Source organism: Peromyscus leucopus, chromosome 1 (genome assembly GCF_004664715.2).
Source record: "Peromyscus leucopus breed LL Stock chromosome 1, UCI_PerLeu_2.1, whole genome shotgun sequence".
Classification (NCBI taxonomy): Eukaryota; Metazoa; Chordata; class Mammalia; order Rodentia; family Cricetidae; genus Peromyscus; species Peromyscus leucopus.
The window spans coordinates 106,836,081-106,860,520 of NC_051063.1; the positions used below are offsets into that span (position 1 = coordinate 106,836,081).

Consider the following 24,440-nt stretch of genomic DNA (forward strand, 5'->3'; position numbering starts at 1 on the left):
GGAAAATATTTATGCTAATGTAAAAGCTTTAATAAAAATAAATCATAAAAATATAAATGGTGTTGGGTTGGAAAGATGACTCAGTGGTTAAGAGCACTGGCTGTCCTTCCAGAGGACCCAGGTTCAATTCCCAGCACCTATATGGCAGCTCACAACTGTCTGTAACTCCAGTTCCAGTGAATCTTACACCAATGCACATTTAAAAAGAAAAGTATAAATGATGTCCTTGGTGAAATTTTAGCAGTATTAAATAGTTCCATTTTATTAATTAAACTTAAAATGTATCTTTTAAAAAGGATTTATTTTCATTTTGAATTTTATGTACATAATATATACATATATATATATATATACACACGTATATATATATATATATTCAGATGTGAGTATGGGTGCTTGAGGAATCCAGAAGAGGAGCAGTCTGAAGAAAGTACCTGATCCTCTGGAGTGGAGTTACAGATGGTTATGAACTTCCCATTGTAGGTGCTGGGAGCCCAATTCTGGTCCTTTGGAAGAGCAATAAATGCTCTTAGCCACTAATTCAGCTCCTCAGCCCCTTAAGATACTTGTACTTAGCCGGGCGGTGGTGGCGCACGCCTTTAATCCCAGCACTCGGGAGGCAGAGGCAGGCGGATCTCTGTGAGTTCGAGGCCAGCCTGGTCTCCAAAGCGAGTTCCAGGAAAGGCGCAAAGCTACACAGAGAAACCCTGTCTCGAAAAACCAAAAAAAAAAAAAAAAAAAAAAAAAAAAAAAAAAAAGATACTTGTACTTACATGATTTTTTTTACATGTACTCCAATTATAAGTAAATGAAGAGTGAATGAAAAATTGTGATGTTAGAGTTGAACTTGCTACATCAAATAAATTAATTTTAATTGAACAATGTCATTTAATTTAAAATGTCCATTAGGTTTTTAAAATTTTAGTTTTTATTGTATTATTTTATGGGTATGGATGTTTTGCCTATATGCATATCTGTGTACCACTTGTGTGCCTTGTGCTCCTGGAGGACAGGGAAGAGGGCATTGGATCCCCTTTGAGCTGGTGTTGCAGACCAGTTTTGAGCCACTATTTAGGTGCTGAGAATTGAACCCAGGTCCTCTGGAAGAACAGCAAGTGCCCTTAACCACTGAATTATTTCTCCAACCTCAATGTCTGTTAGGTTTTAAATATCTGAACTATTTTATAGATTTGGTGCTAGTTTAATTTTCATGTAGGCTATCTTGTTTTTATGTTCCTTTATTGCAGTGGTTCTCAACCAGTGGATCATGACCCCTTTGGGGTTTGTATATCAGATATTTAGACTGTGATTCTTAACAGTAGCAATATTACAGGTATGAAGTAGCAATGAAATGATTTTATAGCTTGGGGTCACCACTGTAGGAAAGGGTTGCAGCATTAGGAAGGTTGAGAACCACTGCTTTATAGTATCTTTTTTAAAAGTTATGTGTGTTTAAACTTGTGTTTACATACTTAACCACACACATGCATGGAGGGAGAGGACAACTTGCAGGAGTTGTTCTTTCCTTTCATTGTGTGGGTCCCAGGAATTGGACTCTTGTCATCAGGCTTAGAGTCAGGGCAGGTGCCTTTATCCTTTGTGCCACCTTGATCACTTTTTGTGCCTTGTACCATTTGAGTGAGTGGATGAATGTCAGGCCACTGCCCTTGGATAATAAGACATACAGTGAAAAGAAATCTGTGCAAGGTAATCGAGCTGAGTGCTGGGTGAGAGGTTAGAACGTTATGTGCTGTTAGAAGAGGAGTCAGTTTTCTGTAAGGTGGTTGGAGAAAACTTAACCTAATGTCAGCAGATTTGAGTTGGGCTCTGAAAGTTTTAATTAGAATGTAAAGGAAGTTGGGATTATCAAAATAACCATTTTCAGATTTTGTCATTTCAGTTGTGCCTCTTCATTACTTAAAATGTTTGAAAAGCCTTTGTTCTTGACCTGTGACAAAATCTGTTATTTTCATTCAACAAATATTCCTCCAGTAAGCCGGGCAGTGGTGGCCCATGCCTTTAATCCCAGCACTCAGGAGGCAGAGCCAGGCAGATCTCTGTGAGTTTGAGGCCAGCCTGGTCTACAGAGCAAGATCCAGGACAGGAACCAAAACTACACAGAGAAACCCTGTCTTGAAAAACAAAAATAATAATAATAAAAAAAATAAAAAATTTCTCCAGTGAGTTAATGACCATCTTCTCTTGTTCTTCTGACTCATGTCATCTACTTAATGTTCTTTTCAATGTTTAGTGTTCACCTTGGACCTTTCTAAGGCAGAGTTAGATAACCATAGTACTTTTCTGCTGAGTCTCTTCCCTCCTCTCTAACCTCCATCTTATGAGGTCAGGGTTTTCCTGTGCCATGACTGATGAGGAGCTTTGGTTCCTCTCTTATCTAAACTCTGCTTCCAGTGATTTAATATGTATATTTCATTTTTATAGTGTATGGCTTTAAAACTTTAAACTGTGAAAAATACTTTTCATGAGCCATGGTGGATAATTTATTAGTTTTACTTTTTTATTTTTAACTGTGTATTCGTTTGTGTCCCTGTGTGGGTATGTGCTTGAGTGCAGGTACCCTTAGAGGCCAGAAGGCATTTGTTTTGTTTTGAGACAGGATCTCTCTACGTAGCCCTGGCTGTCCTATAATAGACCAAGCTGGCCTTGAACTCACAGAGATCCACCTACTTCTGTCTCTGAAGTGCTGGTATTAAAGGTATGTACCACCATGCATGGCCTAGAAGATATTGGATATGCTGAGACTGAATACACATATGTATCATGTGACCATATTCCTTTTTTTAAATCTGATCATATTTTTAAATATGTAATTGTTTTAATATTTTTTCATTTATAGGTTGTTAAACTAAGATGTTAGCTAACTCCAAATTGCAGCATCTAGTCACCTCGGGGCCTATGTATTTTGCCGAATACTGGGCAGTTAGCCTGCTAAACACACTAGCTCCACCCTGCTAAACACACTAGCTCCACCTACTGTCATGCTGAAACAAAACATCTTGCTTGTATACCTTGGTTCAGAGTTCTCTATGTTTATCCGTTGCTTACTGTTTTTTCCTCCTTTCTTTCGTTTTTCCCCATGTATATTATTAGCTGCTTTGTGTTCATTATGACTACAATACATGACAGAAGTAATCTGAAGATTTATCTTAGTTTCAGCTCATCCTGGTAGGGTAGGTATGGAAGCCTGAGTGTGGAGGAGGCTGTTCACATTGTGGACCAAGAAGCAGAGTTCATGACACAAACGAGGGGCTAGGTATAACCTTCAAGGACTTATCCTTAATGACTTGTTTCACTAGCTAGCCCCCATCTCCTACACATTCCAGAGCCTTCCAAAGTAGCATCACCAGCAGGGGGAACAAGTGGTCAAATCATGAGTGGAGGGCCATTTCAGCTTCAAATCATAAAACCATATTTTGAGGGGGAGGTTTCCAGACAGGGTTTCTCTGTGTAACAGTCCTGGTTGTCCTGGAACTTGCTCTGTAGACCAGGCTGGCCTCAGACTCACTGAGATCTGCTTGCCTCTGCCTCCCAAGTGCTGGGATTAAAGGCATGCACCACCACCACCGGCCATAAAACCATATTTTAATATATGAGTCTTTCTTGAAAAAATGACTTTATTAAGCAATTCTGAAATTACTAGAATATTGCCAACCTGGCCTACAAATTATTATATAAAGAGACTGCTTAAACTTTTCAGATTTTTAAAAATTTGTGTGTGTGTGTGTGTGTGTGTGTGTGTAGAGGGGGTTCTTTCACCTATGTATGTGGGTGTGGAAGCCAGAGGTTAACATTAGGTGTCTTCCTCATTAATTTTCCACCTTACTGGGTTTTAAAAATTTATTTATTTTTATTTTATGTGCTTTGGCATGAAGGTGTCAGATCCCCTGGAACTGGAGTTACAGATAGCTGTGAGCTGCCATGTGGGTGCTGGGAATTGAACCCAGGTCCTCTGAAAGAACAGCTAGTGCTCTCAACTGCTGAGCCATCTCTCCAGCGCCCCACTTTTCTGTTTTGAAACAGGATCTCTCACTGAACCTGGAACTCATCATTTCTGCTAGACTGGCTAGCTAGTGAGCCCCTGGAATCTGCCAGTCTCAACTCCAACCCCTAGTAGCTAGTAGGTACATGCTACCACACTCAGCTTTTACATGGCTTATGAGGACCTGGACTCAGGTCTGCATGCTTACAGAGAAAATACTTTACTTAATGAGCCATCTTTCTAACCCTTTTAGAAAAGATTATTTAATTCATTTAAATATATATCCAAGCAGAATTTTTTATTTAATAAATACTTAGCAGCTGTTGTGCAGTATATGGATGAATGTTTTTATTTCCAGAAAATGAGCTGTTTTTAAAATAATTTTCTAGAAATTAACTCCAAATCTAATAAATTCTTCGCAGAATTAATTTAGCCTTCATTTTTCTATCATTCATCTTATACCTTAAATTACAAAACACTACAGCCACATTAAAATATATGGGGAAGAGAAGGAAAAACATTATTTCACCTCAAACTCCTATTTTTATGTGGTTATTAGGGTACTTTCACTAGCCATAGTTGGGTTCAGACACAACTAATGAAAGAAGTTTAACTGCTAGAATCAATTTATTGCCTGTTCTTTGCTCCAAATTCAGTATTCATTTCTATACTATCTTTAACTGGTGTTTTGTTTTGTTTTGTTTTGTTTTTTTACAACTAGCATGAGTTAAACTTTGTCAGTGGAGGGCACTAGAGATACATCACAGGAGGAAGGGCTTTTCCTTCTTGGTGTTAGTGTTTTGGCCAGGCAACTTCTTGGGTGCCTATTCTTGAAGTCCAGGTGAAATTAGTACCATGTTAGCTCCTACAAGTTCAGGAAGCTTCTCTAATATCCAGGTCCTGAGTTAGTCCAAAGCACATAGTAGCCAATAACTTCTCCCCACCCCCACAGAGTGGTCACCTTTTGCAGGCACCTTAGACGACAGATTCTGATGGGTGAGGTGTGTATGTGTGTGTGTGTGTGTGTGTGTGTGTGTGTGTGTGTGTGTGTGTGTGTGTGCAGGGCCTCATGTATCCCAAGCTGGTCTCAAATTCTCTGTGCAGTGGAAGATGACCTTCAACTTCTGATGTTTCTCCTACTTCTGAGTGCTAGGATTATAGACATATGCTACCACACTGAGTTTATGCAGTGTCTGGGATTGTGCTCAGGGTTTTGTACATGCTAGACAAACACTCTATCAGTGGAGCTATATCCGCCAACCTTCTGGCAGGTTTTAGTAGGTGGATTTCAACAAGTTTGGTAGCATGTCACACAGCAGCTTCTCTACTGTTCGGTGAACTATGGGTGTTGGTCTGCATCTCAGCCCCGAGGGATCTTCTTTTACTGCTCTACCACAGTAGTAGGGATAGTAGGTCTACTCTCCTTGCACCTACTGTTCCTTTGTTCTGCAGAGTTCTCATTGCTTCTTACCAACTAGCTACTCTTTATTTCCTTCTAATTAATAATCTGAACTTGAACTTGAGTTCCTTCTACCTCTGCCTCCCAAGTGTTGGGATTGTAGGTATATAAAACTAGGTGACCTGGCTCCATTATGCCTTATTTTTGAGACTGAGTCTCATGTAGCCCAAGCTGGCCTTCAGTTCTCTGTATAGCTGAGAATAACCTTAAACTTGGGATCTTCGTGCTCCTGAGTGCTGGAATTATAGGCATGTACCACCTGGTTGGTGTCAATTTGAAAGTCAATTTGAGTGTCTCCTGCATGCTAGGCAAGAACTCTGACAACTGAGGTAAATCTTACCCCCTTCAGCAATTCTTTATTGTAAATTTTTCTTATTCAAATTGCTCCATGGCTTACCAATTCTGGCTAGAACCTGATTAATAGCAGTTTTTAATTTAAAAAAAAGTTTTAAGTCTGCAGTCATGTATATTCTTTGTTTAGTAAACCTAAATTGGTTATAATTTATATAATTTGTTATTTAAAGAGCAATTTTATGTCTATTTTTTAAATCAACTTTTTCATTTTCTTTTGTTCCATTGCTCCCATCCAACCCTTGGAGCTGAGGACTGAACCAGGGTGTTATGCTTGCTAGGCAAGCACTCTACCACTGAGCTAAATCCATAGCACCTCAATCAGCTTTTAAAAAACATACGGTTGGAGAGTTGTCTCAGTTAAAGAGCACTTGTTGCTCTTGCACAGGACCCAGGTTGGGTTCCCAGCACCCACATGGTGCCTCACAAACTCCTGTACCTCTAGTTTCAGGGGATCTGATGCCTTCTTCTGAACACCAATGAATACCAACATCTGCAGATGCTTATCTCTTATGTAAAATGGCATAATATTCTCATAATCTGCACACATCCTTCAATATGCAGCATGATACATTGATTACTTATAATACCTAACACAATGTAAATATTGTGTTAGTAGTTACTATACTTTATTGTTGAGGGAATAATTATAAGAAAAAGTATGTGTTTAGTACAAACATTTTAAAAATATTTCCAGTATGTGGTATTACATGTAATTGAATTAGCCTAATATTCAGCAATAGATGCCTGGGTCAGTTGAGACCAGGTTGACTACATTAGTACAGATATTCCAATACTTCTATCAAATATCCTACCAACATTTTGACTTATTAAATTCCCTATTTTTCTTTGGAAATTTCCCGCAGTTTTTGACTTTCCTGCTTTATTTTCAGCTGTGTCATCAGTGATCATTTGGACAGCACTACTCTGGTTCTTTCTTTCCTCTGTTGCAGACCGTTTCTTAGATTTTTATCTCATCTCTTCAAAGAAGTAATGTCCTTATTTTGGCTCATTATATTACCTACTTGGTTCCAGAGAAAAGATGTGTTGCAAATATATTTTTTCAATCCTTGATTGTTTGAGAAAATATCTCCATTCTACATTTTCAATTAATTGATAATTTATCTTGATATTAGTTAGCTATATTAAAAATCATTCACTTGAAACATTGAAAATATGCTACTCATCTCTGACTATAATAAAATTTGTGTTGATTAGTCATTTCTTTCCCTGTTTACTAACAACTTTTGGGACTTGGTTTTATTCTTTTGCTATTCATGTCTGAACTTTGTTTTTATTTTTATCACATTTTATTTATTTATTTACATATGCATCCCAGGACACATATGGAAATCGAAAAACAGTGTGAAGGAATTGATTCTTCTCCCATATATATAGACCCCAGGAATTAAATGGGGTCATCAGACTTGGTAACACACCTTTGCCCACTGAGCTTTTTTTGCTGTTCCTTGTAACTTTGTTTTTGTAAAGATGAGAACAAAAGTCATATAAGATCCACTTAAATTTTAAAAATCTATTGTCTCATGTCCTGGAAACTAAGAACACTATAAGAAAAATGAAATATTACAAAAACACATAAAATGTAGACTTTCAATTCATTACTTTTCAATTCCACAGCAAAAATAATATTATTTATATTATGTTATATCAGTGTTTATATTATCATTCACTTACAGAGAACCACACTTTGAGTATAGACTTCCATCTTCAGCTAACTTAACTGTTATATCTCTGAGGATTTTCTGGGATCCTTTCCTTGCTTGCTTTTAGAATTCAGAATTTTGTCTTAAGTGGGTATACTCTAAAACATTCTTAGTTTCATTTTTCAGGAAGTATCTTTGGTTTTTTTGTTTATTTTGAGAAATTTTTATTGAATAAAGACTTTTTGTAGTATCTTGAAGATATATTATCACAGTCGTTCTAAGGAATTCCTTATTTAACTATTGCTAAAAACCGAATGAATGTGTTCTTAAGTGTTACTGGTTAATCTAAGTATCTTCTTGTATTTTTCTCCTGTAGGGAATACAGTGAGTAACCTAATTATGATCATACCTCCAATTTTTGGTGCAATTCAGAGCATTAGAGATGGACTGGAAAAACGGTATATTGCTGCTTATTTAGCACTCACAGGTATGTAGAATACTTCATTTGAAAACAATGGTGTGCTATAATATAATCTTCCTTACATGGCTCGTGGCTTACTGGTACTTTACATCTTCCTTGTCCTGGCAGCAGCTGCAGGCAGTCTCCCCCTTCCCTTCCTGTTCCCTCAATTCTCCTCTCTGTTAGTCCCGCCTATACTTCCCATCTGGCTACTGGCCAATCAATGTTTTATTTATTAACACATTTGCCACATAGAGCATCCCACAGCAAACCTTAGTAAAAGCAATTCAGAAATCTGTTGGAGAAGTTTAAAGGAAAGATGGAAATACTAATTTAAAAATCAAACAAAAATTATGGAGCTGAAAAATATAATGAATGAAATGAAAAACTACAGTAGATAGCACCAACAGTGAACCAAGCAGGAGAAAGAATGTGAATCAGACAGGTTATTTAAATATATATATATATAGTCCTGAGAGAAAAAAATAAAGAGGAATGAAAAAGGTTTAAGGGATTTGGAGAATAACATCAAAACAGCATTTATATGAGTTATTTGAGTTCATGAAAGAATAGAAGGAGACAAGGAGTAAAAGATAGGAAACTATAGGGGTGGAGCTATAACTCAGTTTGTGGAATGCTTGCCTAGCATGCCCCAAGGTTTAGCTTTGATCCCAGGCACTGCATAAAGCAGATATGGTGGCTCATGCCTGTCATCTCAGCAGGTAGGAGGATCAAAATTTCAGGATCACCTTTGCTACATAGCAAGTTTGAGGCCAGTCTAGGGTGTATGAGACTGTCTAAAAAAAGAAAGAAAAAAATGTATAGCAGGACTGGGCATGTAGCTTAGAGGTAGAGCACTTAACTTTGTGTTCAGTCTTTAGCAACCATTGCTAAAAATAGGATGTTGACGTCTTCCTTGTGTTATTGCATTATAGTTTATTGGTGTGTGTGTGTGTGTGTGTGTGTGTGTGTTTGTGTGTGTGTATGGTTGTTGAATTGACCTGTTTATTATTATATAATGACCATCTTTGTTTCTTTTTACAATTTTTGCACTCAAGACTATCCAGGCAAAATAAACAAAAAACCCCAGCAGATCTAAATTGTACTATAGACCAATTAAACCTAAAAGATGTTTACAGAATATTACACCCAACAGCTACAGTACAATACATGTGTACCTCAACAGCACATGGAACATTCTCCAGGACAGATCATATGTTGACTCACAAAACAAATTTGAACAATTTAAGATTGGAATGATTTTAAGTATCTTTCTGATAAGAATGGTGTAAAACTACAAATAACAAGAAAAATGTTAGGAACTCTACAGGTATGGAAAAACTAAGATATATGCTCCTGAAAAAAATAGTGAATTAAAGAAAAAATAAAATGGAAATACAACATATGAAAAACTGTGAGAGATAGCAAAAGCAGTTCAAAAAAAAGGATGTTTGTATCAAGAAGAGTGCAAGTAACCCTAACATTACATCTCAAGAAATAAAAAACAATAGACACTAAAAGTAATAGAAGGAAGGAAATAATAAAGACCAGAGCAGAAAGAAATGAAATAGAAACAAATACATATGATCGGTGAAATGAAGATGATGAATTACAACTGATAACAATAATACAAAGAATCACAAGGAACTTGTGTTTGTTTGTTTTTGTTTTTTTGAGAGGTGAAATGAAGATGATGAATTACAACTGATAACAGTAATACAAAGAATCACAAGGGACTTGTGTTTGTTTGTTTTTGTTTTTTGAGACAGCGTTTCTCTGTGTGACTCTGGCTGTCCTGGAACACCATCTGTAGACCAGGCTGGCCTCGAACTCAGAGATCCTCCTGCCTCTACCTCCTAAGTGTTGGGATTAAGGCATGCACCACTACTGCCCGGCCATAAGGAACAATTATGAATAGTTATATGCCAACAAATGAGATAAAATAGAAATACACAAATTCCTGGATACACGTAGCTTACCAAACATTGATGAAATGGCATCTCCAATCATTGGGGCAAAGGAGGTAAAATATTTTCATAATTGATGCTAGAGAAAATAATTGAATATTACCTTACATCATACACAAAAATAAATTCTAAATTAATCAGAAATATAAATATAAAAACCAAAATATTACGAATGCTGAAAGAAAATGTGTGAATTTATGTCCAGCATTTTGGAAAGACTTTCTGTGATTGAAATCTAGATGTAAGGAAGGATGAATAAATTGAACTACACACCTGTCCAGGTGTAGTGGGGCACACATGTAATCTCAGCCACTTGGGAGGCTTGCCTGGATACATAGTGTGAGGTCAATCTGTAAAACTTAGACTGTCTCAATCTACAATTTCTTTTGGCTTGGGATGCTCCATAGTAGAACATTTGCTTACCAGGAACATAGCCCTAGCATTAATGCCTAGTACTACCAAAAGGGGGAGGGTGCTTTTTCTTTTTCTCCTTTCAATTAGCATGAAATGGAATGTATGGACTGTTGATACAATATTTATTATAAAAGTCCACCTAGCTACAAAATTATTTTAGCCTTGCTTACAAAGCCCATTTTGGGGCCAGAAAATTGAAAATGTCTTTTATGCTTTTTCTGTACTATAATTGTTTCCTAGATACATAAGTTGTATATAAAATATTTTATAAAGAAGCCTGAGTTAGAATCCCTTTGTTATTACTTAATAGCTGTATGCCATGTGTAAACCTTTATTGTTAGTGAATTACATGAAGGCCAGATTAACCAATAATGGTTCTGTAAAGATGGAAGGACCTAGAGCATATATAGTGGTCACCACACTTGGCAGCATAAAACTTCAATTCATAGAACTATTTATTGTGGCAAAGAGACTGCCCCACACTGCCACCAGTGTCTGAGATGCTCCCTTGGATTCTTAACTATATACCACAGAAAGAATTACAGAATGAGTCAGAAAGAAGCAAAGTTAGCTTATTAAATATTTACACATAGAGACCGCAGTACACTTTCTCAAGAAAGTTCTCAGAAGAATTGCATTTAGGTATCTTTACAGTAGTTTTGTATATATGATATCGTGGCTCTCTAAATTACACTACTAGGTTTTATGGATCAGAGGAGTACAAGAGAGTGCTAAAGGAAGCTGACCAACTATGCACAGTAAAGCTTATCCTGAGCATCCAGTACTTTATAGAAATAACAGAGTATTGTTAATCTAGTAAATTACTTAGTAGGGAGAATTTTAGAAAAATTATACAGTGCTTGTTTTTCTTCTATGCCAAAATTGTCAATCATAGCACTAACTCAGCATCATCTGTATATTGTCACAAGACTTATAAACTTTGTTTTCCTCCGAACTTAATACTTTGAAATGTCTTATTGTCTTCTGAAATAATTTTGGTCCCAAAGAATTTCTTGCTAATTCTTTTATTTGTCTGTCTTAATTTCAGTGGTAGGGATGGGATCCTGGTGTTTCCACATGACTCTGAAATATGAAATGCAGGTGAGTAATGGCAAAAGTAAATGATTATTTCTCTCAATTTAGAGACACTTCCAATTTGAGAAAAGACTGCATAACTAAAGGAAAATAAAAGAGGGGACTTGTCATCTTTGAAGTTTTTCACTTCAAGTCAAAGAACTCAAATTGGCCATATAAAGAAGTAGTATGGCTTTCTATGTATGTATGCCAACTCTGTGCAGACATATATATTTTTAGAACAGCATTAAAGAAGACTATTACATGAAGGTCCTAAAAAGTCGTAAGCAGTTCACAAAAACATATTCTTATGTGCCTACAGTCTTTCATGTATCAGTGGCATCCATTTGAGTGGGATGGATCCTGCTTAGTTTCTATCTTTGCTGTGAAGAGGTTATATATCTAATCATTTGAACTTTTTATCATCACTAGCAAGACAGGGTTTCTCTGTGTAGCCCTGGCCATCCTGAAATTCAAAACTGATTATTTTATATGCCAACTACAGAGCCAGGTCTGGTTCCCATCATTCACATGGCAGCTCACAGCCATCTGTAACTCCAGTTCTAGGGATCCAACAACCCTTTCTAAACACACACATGGTTGTACATAAGCACATGAAGGCAAGACACACAAATAAAATAAATCTTTTTTAAAAACTAAACAAAAAATTAATAAGCAATAAGATGAAGACTAGTGAGATAGTACAACAAGGAAAGGTACTTGCTGAGTCCAACTACCTGAGTTTGATCCCCATGATCCACATGGTGGAAGGAGAGAACCAACTTCCAAACATTGTCCTCTAAGTGCACATATGTGCAGGGTACATGCATGCCCAACAGTACCCCTCTCTCTGCTAAATAAATAAATAAACTAAAAAAATAAATAAAATAAATGGGGCCTGGTACGATATTTTAATCAGTAAAGTATTTGCCATGCAAGTGTGAGAACCTGAGTTTGATCCCCAGAATCCACATAAAAGTGCCAAGAGTGGTAGCATATGCTTGTCATCCTAGGCAGAGGTGGGCAGATTCTTTATGACTAGCCAGTTTACCCTAATTGACAAGCTCTGGATCAGTGAGAAACTGATTTCAAAAAACAAGATAGCGAGTGCCTGAGGAAAAACAACTAACTGTTGACTACTTGCATTCACGAGTGTGCACACACACACACACACACACACACGAGCAAATGAATGCGTATTTATATTTTTGTAAACGTAGTCCTTTTAAATAAGCCACAAACATCTGGAGTCCATACCTTTATCCTGAGCTACACGTCTGTACTTCTTATAACCTGATAGACATTTCTACATATCTGTGTCAGGTACTTAAAACTCAGAATGCTGAAAATTGTTCTTGTCATTTTCTCTGTTTTCATCATTTCATTAAACTGTACTACTATCTCCTGAATTGTTAAGCAAGAAACTTGATAAATCCTTTATAGTTTCTTTCTCCTAACTTTTCTATAAAATTAATAACAAATCTCTATTTTACTTCCTAAATACTTCTCAATTGTGCACATTTACAAACATTTCCGATTTCTTTGGCCTGGACTCTGATTACAAGGCTGTTCTCTGGGAAAAGTCAGTCAGATGTGCCACTTAGATGTCTGTCTTAGAAGGAACGGATAGATAACTTTGATGGGTCAAAAAACAGCAAATTGTACAAGTTAGTTAGATGGTGATTAATATATTAAGTAATTAGTAAAAGAAATTAAATAAAAATTAGTATTTTGGGGGAGAGAAGCTAGGAATTGAACTCAGGGCCTCTGCATCCTAAGCAATGCATTCTACCACTGAGGCACATCCCTAGCTTAAGAGATGACAATTATAACCATTCTGAAGTTTATTTTGACGTCCATAGTTATAGCTGTGTGGTATTTACATCTTTGTCTCTCTACTTCATGTAGCTATTGGATGAGCTCCCCATGATTTACAGCTGCTGCATATTTGTGTACTGCATGTGAGTACTTACATTTAAAATTCAACTCAATCTGGTTTTTGGTACAATTACATTATGAAGATATGTAATGTAAAAGATAAAAATTGAGACATTAGTGAAGAGTTTAGTTTTGGGGAAGCTGCAGTAATCTCAAAACCCTAATGCCAGTTTAGGTAGTATCTTAATTTGACTTAAATACATATTTTGCCTTTTCTTGAGTGAAGAATGTGTCCAAATTGTGCCATAAAAAGTTTTGGAATAGTTTCTCTATACTGTAATATGAATGGTTTCTTTTTTAGTTACTGCTTTTTAAAGATATTATTTATTTTTATTTTATGTATGTAAGCATTTTGCCTGCATGTATGTCTGTGTACCATGTGCATGCCTGGTATGAGAAGTTAAGAAGAGAATATTGGATCCTCTGGAAATGGAGTTATAGAGGGTTGTGAGCGACCACGTATGTGCTAGGAACTGAATCCAGGTTTCCTGCAAGAGTAGCGAGTACTCTTTTAACTGCTGAGCCAGCACCAGTTCCTTTTGTCATTGGTGTGTGTGTGTGTGTGTGTGTGTCTGTGCGCGCGCCCACAGTGTACATGTTGGGGCCAGAGGACAACTTTCAGAAGTGGGTTCTCTCCTTCCACTCTGGTATACTGAGATTGAACTTAAGTCTTCAGGCTTGAACTGTAATTGCTTTTACCTGCTAAACCATCTCATTGTACCATGAACTGTTTCTTAACAAAAGCTTACCTGAAAAGTGAAGGACACTCATAGTTATTAGTTGTTTGAGAATTTCATACAATGTATTTTGATCGTCTTTCCCCCCTCGCTGAACTCTTTCCAGATCTAGTCCTATCTCCCTAACTACCCAATTTCATGTTCTATTTATTATTATTATTATTATTATTATTTTTTTTTTTTTTTTTTTTTTTTTTTTTTTAGGTTTTTCGAGACAGGGTTTCTCTGTGTAGCTTTGCGCCTCTCCTGGAACTCACTTGGTAGCCCAGGCTGGCCTCGAACTCACAGAGATCCGCCTGGCTCTGCCTCCCAAGTGCTGGGATTAAAGGCGTGCGCCACCACCGCCCTATTATTATTATTATTATTATTATTATTATTATTTTACCTATCAAGTCCAGTTTGTGTTGGTCACCACTCTTGGGTGTGGGGCTTTCTCTTGAGTATAACTGAAGTGTCAGTGGTCACATCATTAAAGAAACCAGACTGTCTATTTCCCAGCAGCTATCAAATGCCAGTAGCTGCTCAGCTATGGATGGGGCTTTGTGCTTACCTCTGCACTGTTTCCACATTTCAGCTAACGAGCACAGTAGGTACTGAGCTGCTTTCATACACAAGAAAGTAAAGCACAGAGAAATTTAGCAGCTTGCTCAAGGCAGTGAGCAGAGCTTCATTAATAAGTATGCCAGGCATACATTATGAAGGTTAATAATCTCTGAGGGACACTAAAATATCCCTGGAAATACCCCATGCCAGAAATCTAGAAGGGGCAGAATCTCTCTGACCCTGATGGGTTTTTTGTTTTGTTTTGAATTGGTTTTAGGATGTTCTTTGACCATATTAAGTATGCAAAGCAGTCTAGACCTCCAACTGTTTCTAAACCTGCTTGCCTTTGTATGCTTTCATCTGTGAAGCATGTACTGGACAAGTTTTGTAATGGACTTGGAAGTAGAAAGCAAAAGAGTCAAGGTACTAACCCTCTATGGACAGGGCCAGATTAAGAAAGTAGTGATAGCCTTTCCAGTGGTGTCAACCTCCCTATAAGAACATGCCCCTTGTTAAGGAGCTCCTTCATCCCTCTCCAGAAGAGGAAAAGAAGAGATACATGACAAACACCCTGGTTCAGGTCCCCCATTCTTACATTACAGATGTGAAATGCCTGGGATACTATAGAATGACTATGATCTTTAGTTATGCACAATGTGTATTTGCTGCTCCACTGTCTCTGTCAGCCCACAGGGGGCAAAACAAAGCCTACAGAGGTATGGATACTCCTTTTGGAGGAAGTAGTTCGGAAAGCACCCTGATTCAAAATGAGTGGGAATTATCCAATAAATTTTGGATAAATAAGAAAAAAGTAGATGTATAAAATAAAGTTGTTGTGGTAACATTTGTGCATATGGGTGATTTGCCTGTATGTGTGAATATGCATCATGTGCATTCCTGGAGAGAACAGAGAAGGCATTGTATCCCCTGGAACTGAAATTGTAGACAGTTGTGAGCTTAACAATATCCTTTGAGAACACTTGAAATAAGTTTCTCAACTGTAGACAAAGCAAAAAGGAAACTGTAACTCAAAATGCACTACCTAACACTTCTATCCAATTATAAAGTCATATAATTTAAAAGTAAGATCCTGCCTCACATCTGTATCATCTTCAGAGTCATAAAACCTAGAATTTAAAGGTGAAGGAGAGCTTAGAAACCTTCCATTCCAGTCTCCTTTCTCCTTTCAGAGAAGGAGGTAAGCGTGCAGTTCAGTTTCTATGAGCAGTTAGTAACTGAGAATGCACTGCTGTCTATTCTAAACCTAGTCCTCAAAGGTTGGGTGTTTACTAATGGCCAACTGTCCCCCATACTATCTCCTGTGCATCAGGCACTAACCTAGTAATTATCTGAAAAAATAATAAGTGTAGATGTAACCAACCATCTTATTAAATAAGAAACACAGAGCCAATACAGAGATAAAAGCCAAGAGGTCAGAGCAATGGCTAAGAGCTAAAAACCTTTCCCTTCACTGTCGCTGTTGCACTACCTCTCCAAACCAGACCTACTTCCTGTGTGTCTGTCTTTTTATAGTGTTTCTGTTCTGCCTTCTCATTGGTTGTAAACCCAACCACATGACCTCCTAGTCACTGCCTGTCTGTACAGACCTCCAGGTCTTCTATGGTTGGTATTGAGATTAAAGGCGTGTGTCTCCATGCTGGCTGTATCCTTGAACACACAGAGATCCGCTTAGCTCTGCCTCCCAAGAGCTGGGATTAAAGGCATGCACCACCACCGCCCAGCTTCTGCTAAGGCTTGCTATTAGCTCTAACCCTCAGGCAACTTTATTTATTAACATACAAATAAAATCACATTTCAGTACAAATAAAATATTACCATAAATAAGATTATATCATTATACACAAAGAATTCACACTCCAGTTGGGGAGACACATTAGGAAAAATAATTATAGTATAATGCCTTTTTCTCCTCCTCCTCCTGCTTCAACAGACTCTCACTCTGCAGCTCAGGGCTGTCCTTCAGTCCCAGCCTCCTGAATACTGGATAAAAAGCATGAACTACCATGCCTAGCAGTACAGTGATCTCAGTAGTTTCATTCAGAGAGAGATCATTAGTTGTAATATACACAAATACACAAAGATGCTAGAGTTAAAGAAACTTCCTTTTTGTGAGGACATGAGGAAACTGAGAAACCAAATAGAAGGGAGTGCAGCCTTGCCTCACTAGAACTGCAAAGGAATGTCTTTGTGCCTCTGTCTTTTCTTCAGTCCTTCCTCCACATGGCTTCAAGTCTTCTATCTACTTTATTTTTCTTTTCATTCAGGTTATTTCTCTGCTCATTTGTTCACTTGTTTATTCATTTTGGCTGCCTCCAGATATCAGCCTTAGACTATCTGATACCATATTTTGACTCCCTTTACTTAATTGATTTAGTTGTCTCCCCAACTTCATGCTTGGAGAGAGAACTTCATTGTCTCAGCTCAAGTTATGTGGCTACTGCTGATCCTCTTGTAATCAGTGTGCAGTTCAGTGTTTCTAACATGAAGAGTGAGAGGTAGAAATAGTGAGGAGTGCTGGATCACAAAGGCATGTGGGCAAGGTGTAAGTGCATTTACTTTGTTCCTGTTATACATTATAAAGTAAATTTCTTTCTCTCTTATTTTAAAGGTTTGAATGTTTCAAGACAAAGAGCTCAATAAACTACCATCTGCTTTTTACCCTAGCTCTATTCAGTTTAATAGTAACCACGGTAAGTCATACTTTATCTCCAGCAAGGTATGCCTTGTAGGAGATTGGAACAGTTAGTTTCCAGTGTTTGTGTCAAGCTATTCAAACTGAAATGTTTTTATGCAATTGGAATGTCTTATTTTTAGACTTTGCACCTTTATTTCCTTTTCAAAAACTACTTTTAATTGAAAAAAAACTTTTAAAAAGTTAGTTTTTAGATTTATTCTACTTTTTTGTGTGTGTTTGAGTGTTTTATCTATATGTATGTGTACCATCTATGTGACTGATACCTGGAGAGGTCAGACGATATTAGATCCCCTGGAGTTTCAGATGGTTGTAAGCCATCATGTAGGTGTTGGGCACTGAATCTGGGTCCTCTGCAAGAAGAGCAAGTGCTCTTAAACAATGAGCTGTCCTTCGGTCCCCAAAATAACTCTTTAATGTGTTTTTTTTTTTTTTTTTTTTTTTTTTTTTTTTTTTTTTTTTTTTTTTTTTTTGATTTTTCGAGACAGGGTTTCTCTGTGTAGCTTTGCGCCTTTCCTGGGACTCACTTGGTAGCCCAGGCTGGCCTCGAACTCACAGAGATCCGCCTGGCTCTGCCTCCCGAGTGCTGGGATTAAAGGCGTGCGCCACCACCGCCCGGCTAATGTGTTTTTTTTTTTTAAGATAAAAGGTTGAAAAGTAAATATTTAGTTAGTAGCAATAGGAAAAATTGCTTTTCTCACGGATGAACTTACTACCTCTTATTTGTTAAAAACAAGAAGTGAGGCTTTCCATGTTGGCCCGACTGAGTGTTTTCATTGTTAACTTGAATTAAGACAATATTAATTGGAAACCTGTGTCAGGTACTAGAAATACAAAAGTGACTAAAAAGTAGTTGGTATCCATGAGGGAACTCATTCTACTAGGGAAGTTAAATGGGAACAAAGACTTGTAGCAGAAGATAATGACTACAAGAATAAAGGTAAAAACCTGTAATATAGTGATGTGAGAAAAAGAGGATCAATTAAGACCATATGAGTGCATTTAGCACATCATATATATGTGTAATTTTTGTCTTTATGAACCATTTTTAAAAACTAAATAATTTTGGGACTGGAGGGATGGCTCAGTAGTTAAAGTACATACCTATCTTAGAAAAGACCCCAATTTGGCTCCCATATCAGGTGACTTACAAACCCCTGTTACTCTAACTTTAGAGGGATCTGTTGCCTTCATAGCACCTGCACTCATGTGCAGGCATGTTCATGTATGTGTGCATGCACACAAATAATTCAAATAATTGAAACATAATAAAAATAAATTGCTTTAAATTTTAATTTACCTTTTTGTTTGTTTGTTTGTTTGGTTTTTCGAGACAGGGTTTCTCTGTGTAGTTTTGGTGCCTGCCCTGGATCTCACTCTGTAGACCAGGCTGGCCTCAAACTCACAGAGATCTGCCTGGCTCTGCCTCCCAAATGCTGGGATTAAAGAAATGCGCCGCCGCCACCACCAGGCTTAATTTACACTTGAAGCCAAGATGATGGTATGTGCTTGTTATCATAACACCTGGAGGCTAATACAAGAGGATAAGAAGTTTGAGGCCATCTTGAGCTACATAGTATATTCTAGGCCAGATTCAGCTGTATGACTTTGTCTCAGCATGCCCCTACTTCCTTCCTAATTTTAATTTTAAAAATATACTGCTTAATGAGGATCACACATGGGCTTGAGGCCAGCCTGGGCTACATAATGTTTTGGTCTAAGCCTAGAACTTAGAAAACAAAAACAAAGATTACTGTTTGAACAAGGCATGATGGCTTGAGGCTGCCCTGGGCTACATCAAAACACTGTCTGAGGAAGCAAAAGCAGAACAAAAAAATACTATATGAGTAGGTCAGGGCAAGCTTCAGAGAAGATTCTCTTGGGTTAGATTTTAACTGATGAACAGGAGTTTTTCAGGCCTCTGGGCAACAGTGTAGTAAAGCATTTTTAGTCTTTTGTATTTCCATACACACAGACCGTAGACTAGCATAGTGAATTGTTGTTTTTTAGAAACTACTTACTATGTGCCAGATGTTTACTGAATAGTTTGTCTTGATTGTTCAATTAAGTTATCATGGGTACAAAATTGAGAGAGGTTTTATATAGGTGATTGCTTACGGTAGGGGAAAGTGGTAAATGAGTCTAGTGAGTTAGACGAAATATCAGGCGATAAAGTCCTATGTGTGCTATGTTTAAGAGTTTATTTGTTCTTAGGATTGATCCATAAAGTAGAAAAAAATATAATCAGACAAGTTTTAGAAAAATTACCTGTTACAGAAGATAGAGTCTGGAGATTAAATACAGGGATTTTTCATACTTTGTAAAATATGGGACCAAGATTGAAGTAGTGTAGCTGTGGGTATGAAAAGCAGCAGACATATACAACCTGTGGGACGTATGACCCATTGATTAGAGAGGGTAGAAGAAGAACAAAGACAGAATGGTGCAGAATGGCTTCTCTTCTTAGGGCATGGTTGTTAGCCTATTAACCATGTAAGTGGTGGTGCATGCCTGTAGTCCCAAGCACTTCACAGGCCAAGGCATGACATCTCAGTTTGAGGGTAGCACATACTACACAGCAAGATCTTCTATTAAAATTAAAACATGGAGCCAGCATGTTGGGACAAGCCTGTAATCCCAGCACTCAGGAGGCAAAGGCCAAAGGATCATGAGTTAAAGGCCATTTTTTCTACATAGCAAACTCAGGGCCAGACTACATGAGTCTTAAAATATAAAAATCGAATTGCTGGGTGGTGGTGGTACAAACCTTTAATGTCAGCACTCAGGAGACAGAGGCAGGCAAATCTCTGAGTTTGAGGCCAGCCTGGTCTACAGAGTGAGTTTCAGTATGGCCAGGGCTACACAGAGAAACCCTGTCTCAAAAAACAAAACAAAATTAAGTTAAAATTAAAGATAAAAATACATATAAAATAATAAGACTGTGGTTATAGTTCATTTGGTAAAGTGCTTGCCTAGTGTACAGAAAGCCCTAGATTACATCCTCAGTACGGAATAAAACCAAATGTGTTGGTATATGTCTGCATTCCCAAAATCTAAGTTAGGAAGGTTGAGGCAGGAGGATCAGAACTTTGAGGTCATCTTTAACATTATAATCAGTTTAAGACCAGCCTGGGCTATGTCTTTAAAAATAGTAATAATAAACTGGACCAGCAAAAATGGTTCAGTGGATAAAGGTCCCGTTGCTAAGCCTAACAACCTAAGTTTGATAATTGGAACCTAAATGGTGGGAAAAGAGCTGACTCCTGCAGTGTCCTCTGATTTACACCTGCATGCCATGGCATGAGTGCATACACACACACACACACACACACACACACACACACACACACACACTTATGTAATAAAAAGGAAACTTTTTAATTGAAATTAAATAATTGAACTCTGAACATCTTTTTCAGCAAAGATAATTAGTAAGCTTATGCTATGATGTAGGAGTAAATAAATTTGGTTTATGATAAGTTGAGTTTGAAGTATCCAGTATTAATGATACTGGAGGCTTAACAGGTAGGCTGGACTAAAGATATAATTTTGGGGAGTTGGTTGAAGTGTAGGTTGTATCAGAAATATGGAGATAGGTGAACTGGTGCCAAAGTCAAGCATACCATTAAGACTACAGAGATACAACCTATGGAATGCAGACCTTTGAGGACCATGTAAAAACTATAGCCAGCAAAGGAGACTAAAACAGTAATCTGAGATAAAGGAAAGACAAGAAAGCCTCATGTCACAGAGGACAAAAATTTTAGAAGTGAAACATGAAGAGGAATGGCAAGATGGCTAAGCAGGTAAAGGTGCTCGCCTTCAAACCTAACAACCTGAGTCCAACTCCCAGAACCCACCTGATGGAAGGAAAGAATTTACCCTTGTAAGTTGTCTCTGACCTTCACTCTCACTATCACATGCATACAGTGAATAAATAAATACAAGTAAAAAAAACCCAACTATTAATTGTCTCTGAATAGTTAAGAAAAATGAAGAATAACAGCCTGCTGAAGGAAGATGTCACCTGGTTAAGATGATGAATAGAATATTCACTATTTTCTTGAGTTCCTATACTCCTTTGCCTAAACTCTGTATGAGTTCATAATGAAAGAATCCTGCAACTTCAGAAGTAAAAAGAAGTCAGGCTATTATTTTAACAGAGGGAATAAAATCAAGAGTGTCGTCAGTGACTTGCCTGGCCAACTAAGATTATCTAGAAAGTTGGCATCAAAATCAAAGCTAGACTCCTTTGCAAGTTAAGAGATGTTATAATTAGAAACAAATCAAGCTTTTGAATCAGTTGGATGTGAGTTTGGATCTAATATTTTTACTTAGCTGCTTAGTTCTCTCTTAGCTTTAGTTTTCTTACCATAAAATGAATATAAAATAGAACTTTTTTTTTTTAATTTTTTTTTGGTTTTTCAAGACATGGTTTCTCTGTGTAGTTTTGGTGCCTGTCCTGAATTTCCCTCTGTAGATCAGGATGGCCTCGAACTCACAGAGATCTGCCTCCTGAATGCTGGGATTAAAGGTGTGCGCCACCACCGCCCGGCAAAATAGACCATTTTTATACTAACTATAATATTAATAATAAGGACTCCATAATTCTTGGCCTAGGAAACAGTGTTGAAGAGACATACTGTTAAGTCTGGGCTGTTGGTACACACCTATATCCCTGCACTCAGGACATAGAAGCAGGAGGATTGAGTTCAAAGCCAGCCTGGGCTACAGAGCGAGATCCAGGACAAGCACCAAAAACTACACAGAGAAACCCTGTCTCAAAACAAAAAACGGTGCTGTCTCATAGCAGCAGCAGAGACGCGGCCAAGCCGCTACCGGAGCATGGTTGCCTGTTAGCGGACAGTGACAAGACTCCAAAGCTGGCTCTTGTCTACGGCCAGGAGCTAATGGCAGGGGACAGAAGCAAGCATTGTGAGCTGGACCAAGAAAAATATGATGCTCATGACAACGTGAAGATCATCTGTGGGAGACAGTGCAGTGGGCAAGTCCAAACTTCTGGGATACGGCAGGCCAGGAGACGTTCCAGAGCATGCATGCCTCCTACTACCACAAGGCTCACGCCTGCATCATGGTATTTGATGTCCAGAGGAAAATCACCTATAAGAACCTGGGCACCTGGTATGCAGAACTTCAGGAGGTCAGGCCGGAGATCCCATGCATCCTGGTGGCCAATAAAATTGATGCAGACTTACAGATGACTCAAAAGAACTTCAGTTTCGCCAAGAAGTTTTCCCTGCCCCTGTACTTCCTCTCAGCTGCTGATGGTACCAATGTGGTGAAGCTCTTCAATGACGCAATTCGATTAGCTGTGGCTTACAAGGAAAGCTCCCAGGACTTCATGGATGAGGTTTTACAGGAGCTTGAGAACTTCAAGTTGGAGCAGAAAGAGGAGGATACACCAGACCAAGAGCACAGTGGCATGATCAAGAGCCCGTCTCCTTCTTAATCAAGAGGACACCCACACGTGGCTGAGTAGGGGTATCAGGGAGCTATTTGAAATGCCCAACATCTCTGGAGAACCTCTCCAGGCTACCCCTGCTCAACTTCCTGCAAACCCACTGTTCTGTGGTCCATGATGAGGTCAACACAAACACACTAGACAGGCATGATATCCCACCAACTTCCTACAGCAGGATGAAGGGATCCATGTCTTTCGAATCTCCCCACCCCACCAGCAGCCTGGCAGTGTAGAATCAGTGAACATGCTCATGTTTTCTTACTAGACATGTAATGTTTGTTGTCTTTCATCCCAAACTGACCTCAGGGATTCTCCTTGCTGCTGACAGGACTGCTGACCCCTAACTACGCTGTGTCCTGCAGAATCTGTGACCTCTGTCCCTTTGCCCTCTGAGTCTCCCAACCAACTTTTTAAACAACATTTTGGACAGACTGTTGATTCCAGATTTTTTTTAGTGCTGTTTCAGGAGCTCTTCTAGGTCAGGAATAGGACTCCGTTGCAGTCACATGAAAACACGCCAAGTCTAGCCATATCTGGTCATATCCGCACATTACTATTACCCACCACATGAACAACAGCTTCTTTTGAAGCCTCTATCTCAGAGTAGAAAGTGTTCCTCCACCTGTCTAGCATCTTCTGTGGGTGGCAGGAAATGGCATGGGAAGAGCTGCCCTGCTTCCTGCAGCTTGCTAGCCTGCACTTATGATTGTCTTCAGCATCATTTCCATTGTCTTTATTATTTTGTTTGTATTGTTTCCTTTTGTACAATAAAGATTAAATTTCATAAAAAATAACAACAACAAATAAAGACACATTCTCCTTATTAAACTTAGAGTTATAGGTAATTTTTCAGTCAAAGCCCTTTGACTACTTAAAGGAAATAATTGTGGTCTTTTGATAGTAAGAAACTTATTTCAGAAATAAATTTTTAGGTAAGTTTTAAAACTACGTGAAGTTTTATTAGATTACTACATTAAATGAAGACATAAAGATGTCTAAACCCAGTTCTAGATAGCAAAGAGATGATTAGGTTATAGGGAACACAACAAACCAGTAGAATGCCATAAAGTAGCAGTTCTCCACCTGTGGGTTGTGACTCCCACAGGGGTCACTTATCTGATAAACTGCATATTAGATATTTACATTACAATTCATAACAGTAGCAAAATTACAGTTACGAAGTAGCAACTAAAGAATTTTATGGTTGGAGGTCACCACAACATGAGTTGTATTGGAGGGTCACAGCATTAGGAAGGGCACTGCCATACAGCTTATAGGTAGATGGTGAATAGTTGCTTCTCTAGGAAATGAAAGAGATCATAAAAGACTTCAAGGATGAATAATTTGTGTTGAATTTTCAAAAGTATTTGTGAGTTGAGGATTTCTTTTTTTTAAGATTATTTATTTATTTATTATACAGTGTTCTGTCTGCAGATATCCCTGCAGGCCAGAAGAGGGCACCAGATCTCTTTACAGATGGTTGTGAGCCACCATGTGGTTGCTGGGAATTGAACTCAGGACCTCTGGAAGAGCAAGCAGTGCTCTTAACCTCTGAGCCATCTCTCCAGCCCCTGAGGAGGATTTCTGAACAAAGTAAAGAGCAACATATTTTCAGATGCAGAAGCATGAAAGGGATGC

General features: G+C 38.1%; 2 protein-coding genes across 3 annotated transcripts in view; both read left to right on the forward strand.

Moving 5' to 3' along the window:
* Positions 1–24,440, forward strand: part of Acer3 (alkaline ceramidase 3) — an 80,129-nt gene that overhangs the window by 28,218 nt on the left and 27,471 nt on the right. For both annotated transcript variants that reach the window (XM_028877466.2, XM_037197306.1), the window contains exons 2-5: positions 7,851–7,961; positions 11,364–11,416; positions 13,298–13,350; positions 17,237–17,318. In XM_028877466.2, coding sequence (XP_028733299.1) covers positions 7,851–7,961; positions 11,364–11,416; positions 13,298–13,350; positions 17,237–17,318 — 299 coding nt within the window. The remainder of the gene's footprint in view (positions 1–7,850; positions 7,962–11,363; positions 11,417–13,297; positions 13,351–17,236; positions 17,319–24,440) is intronic.
* LOC114698684 (rab-like protein 2A) lies at positions 17,237–24,254 on the forward strand. Its single transcript, XM_028877467.2, is given in 4 exon segments — positions 17,237–17,318; positions 21,941–22,307; positions 22,309–22,335; positions 22,337–24,254. Coding segments are annotated over 3 exon segments (558 nt in total). The 5' UTR covers positions 17,237–17,318; positions 21,941–22,230; the 3' UTR covers positions 22,791–24,254.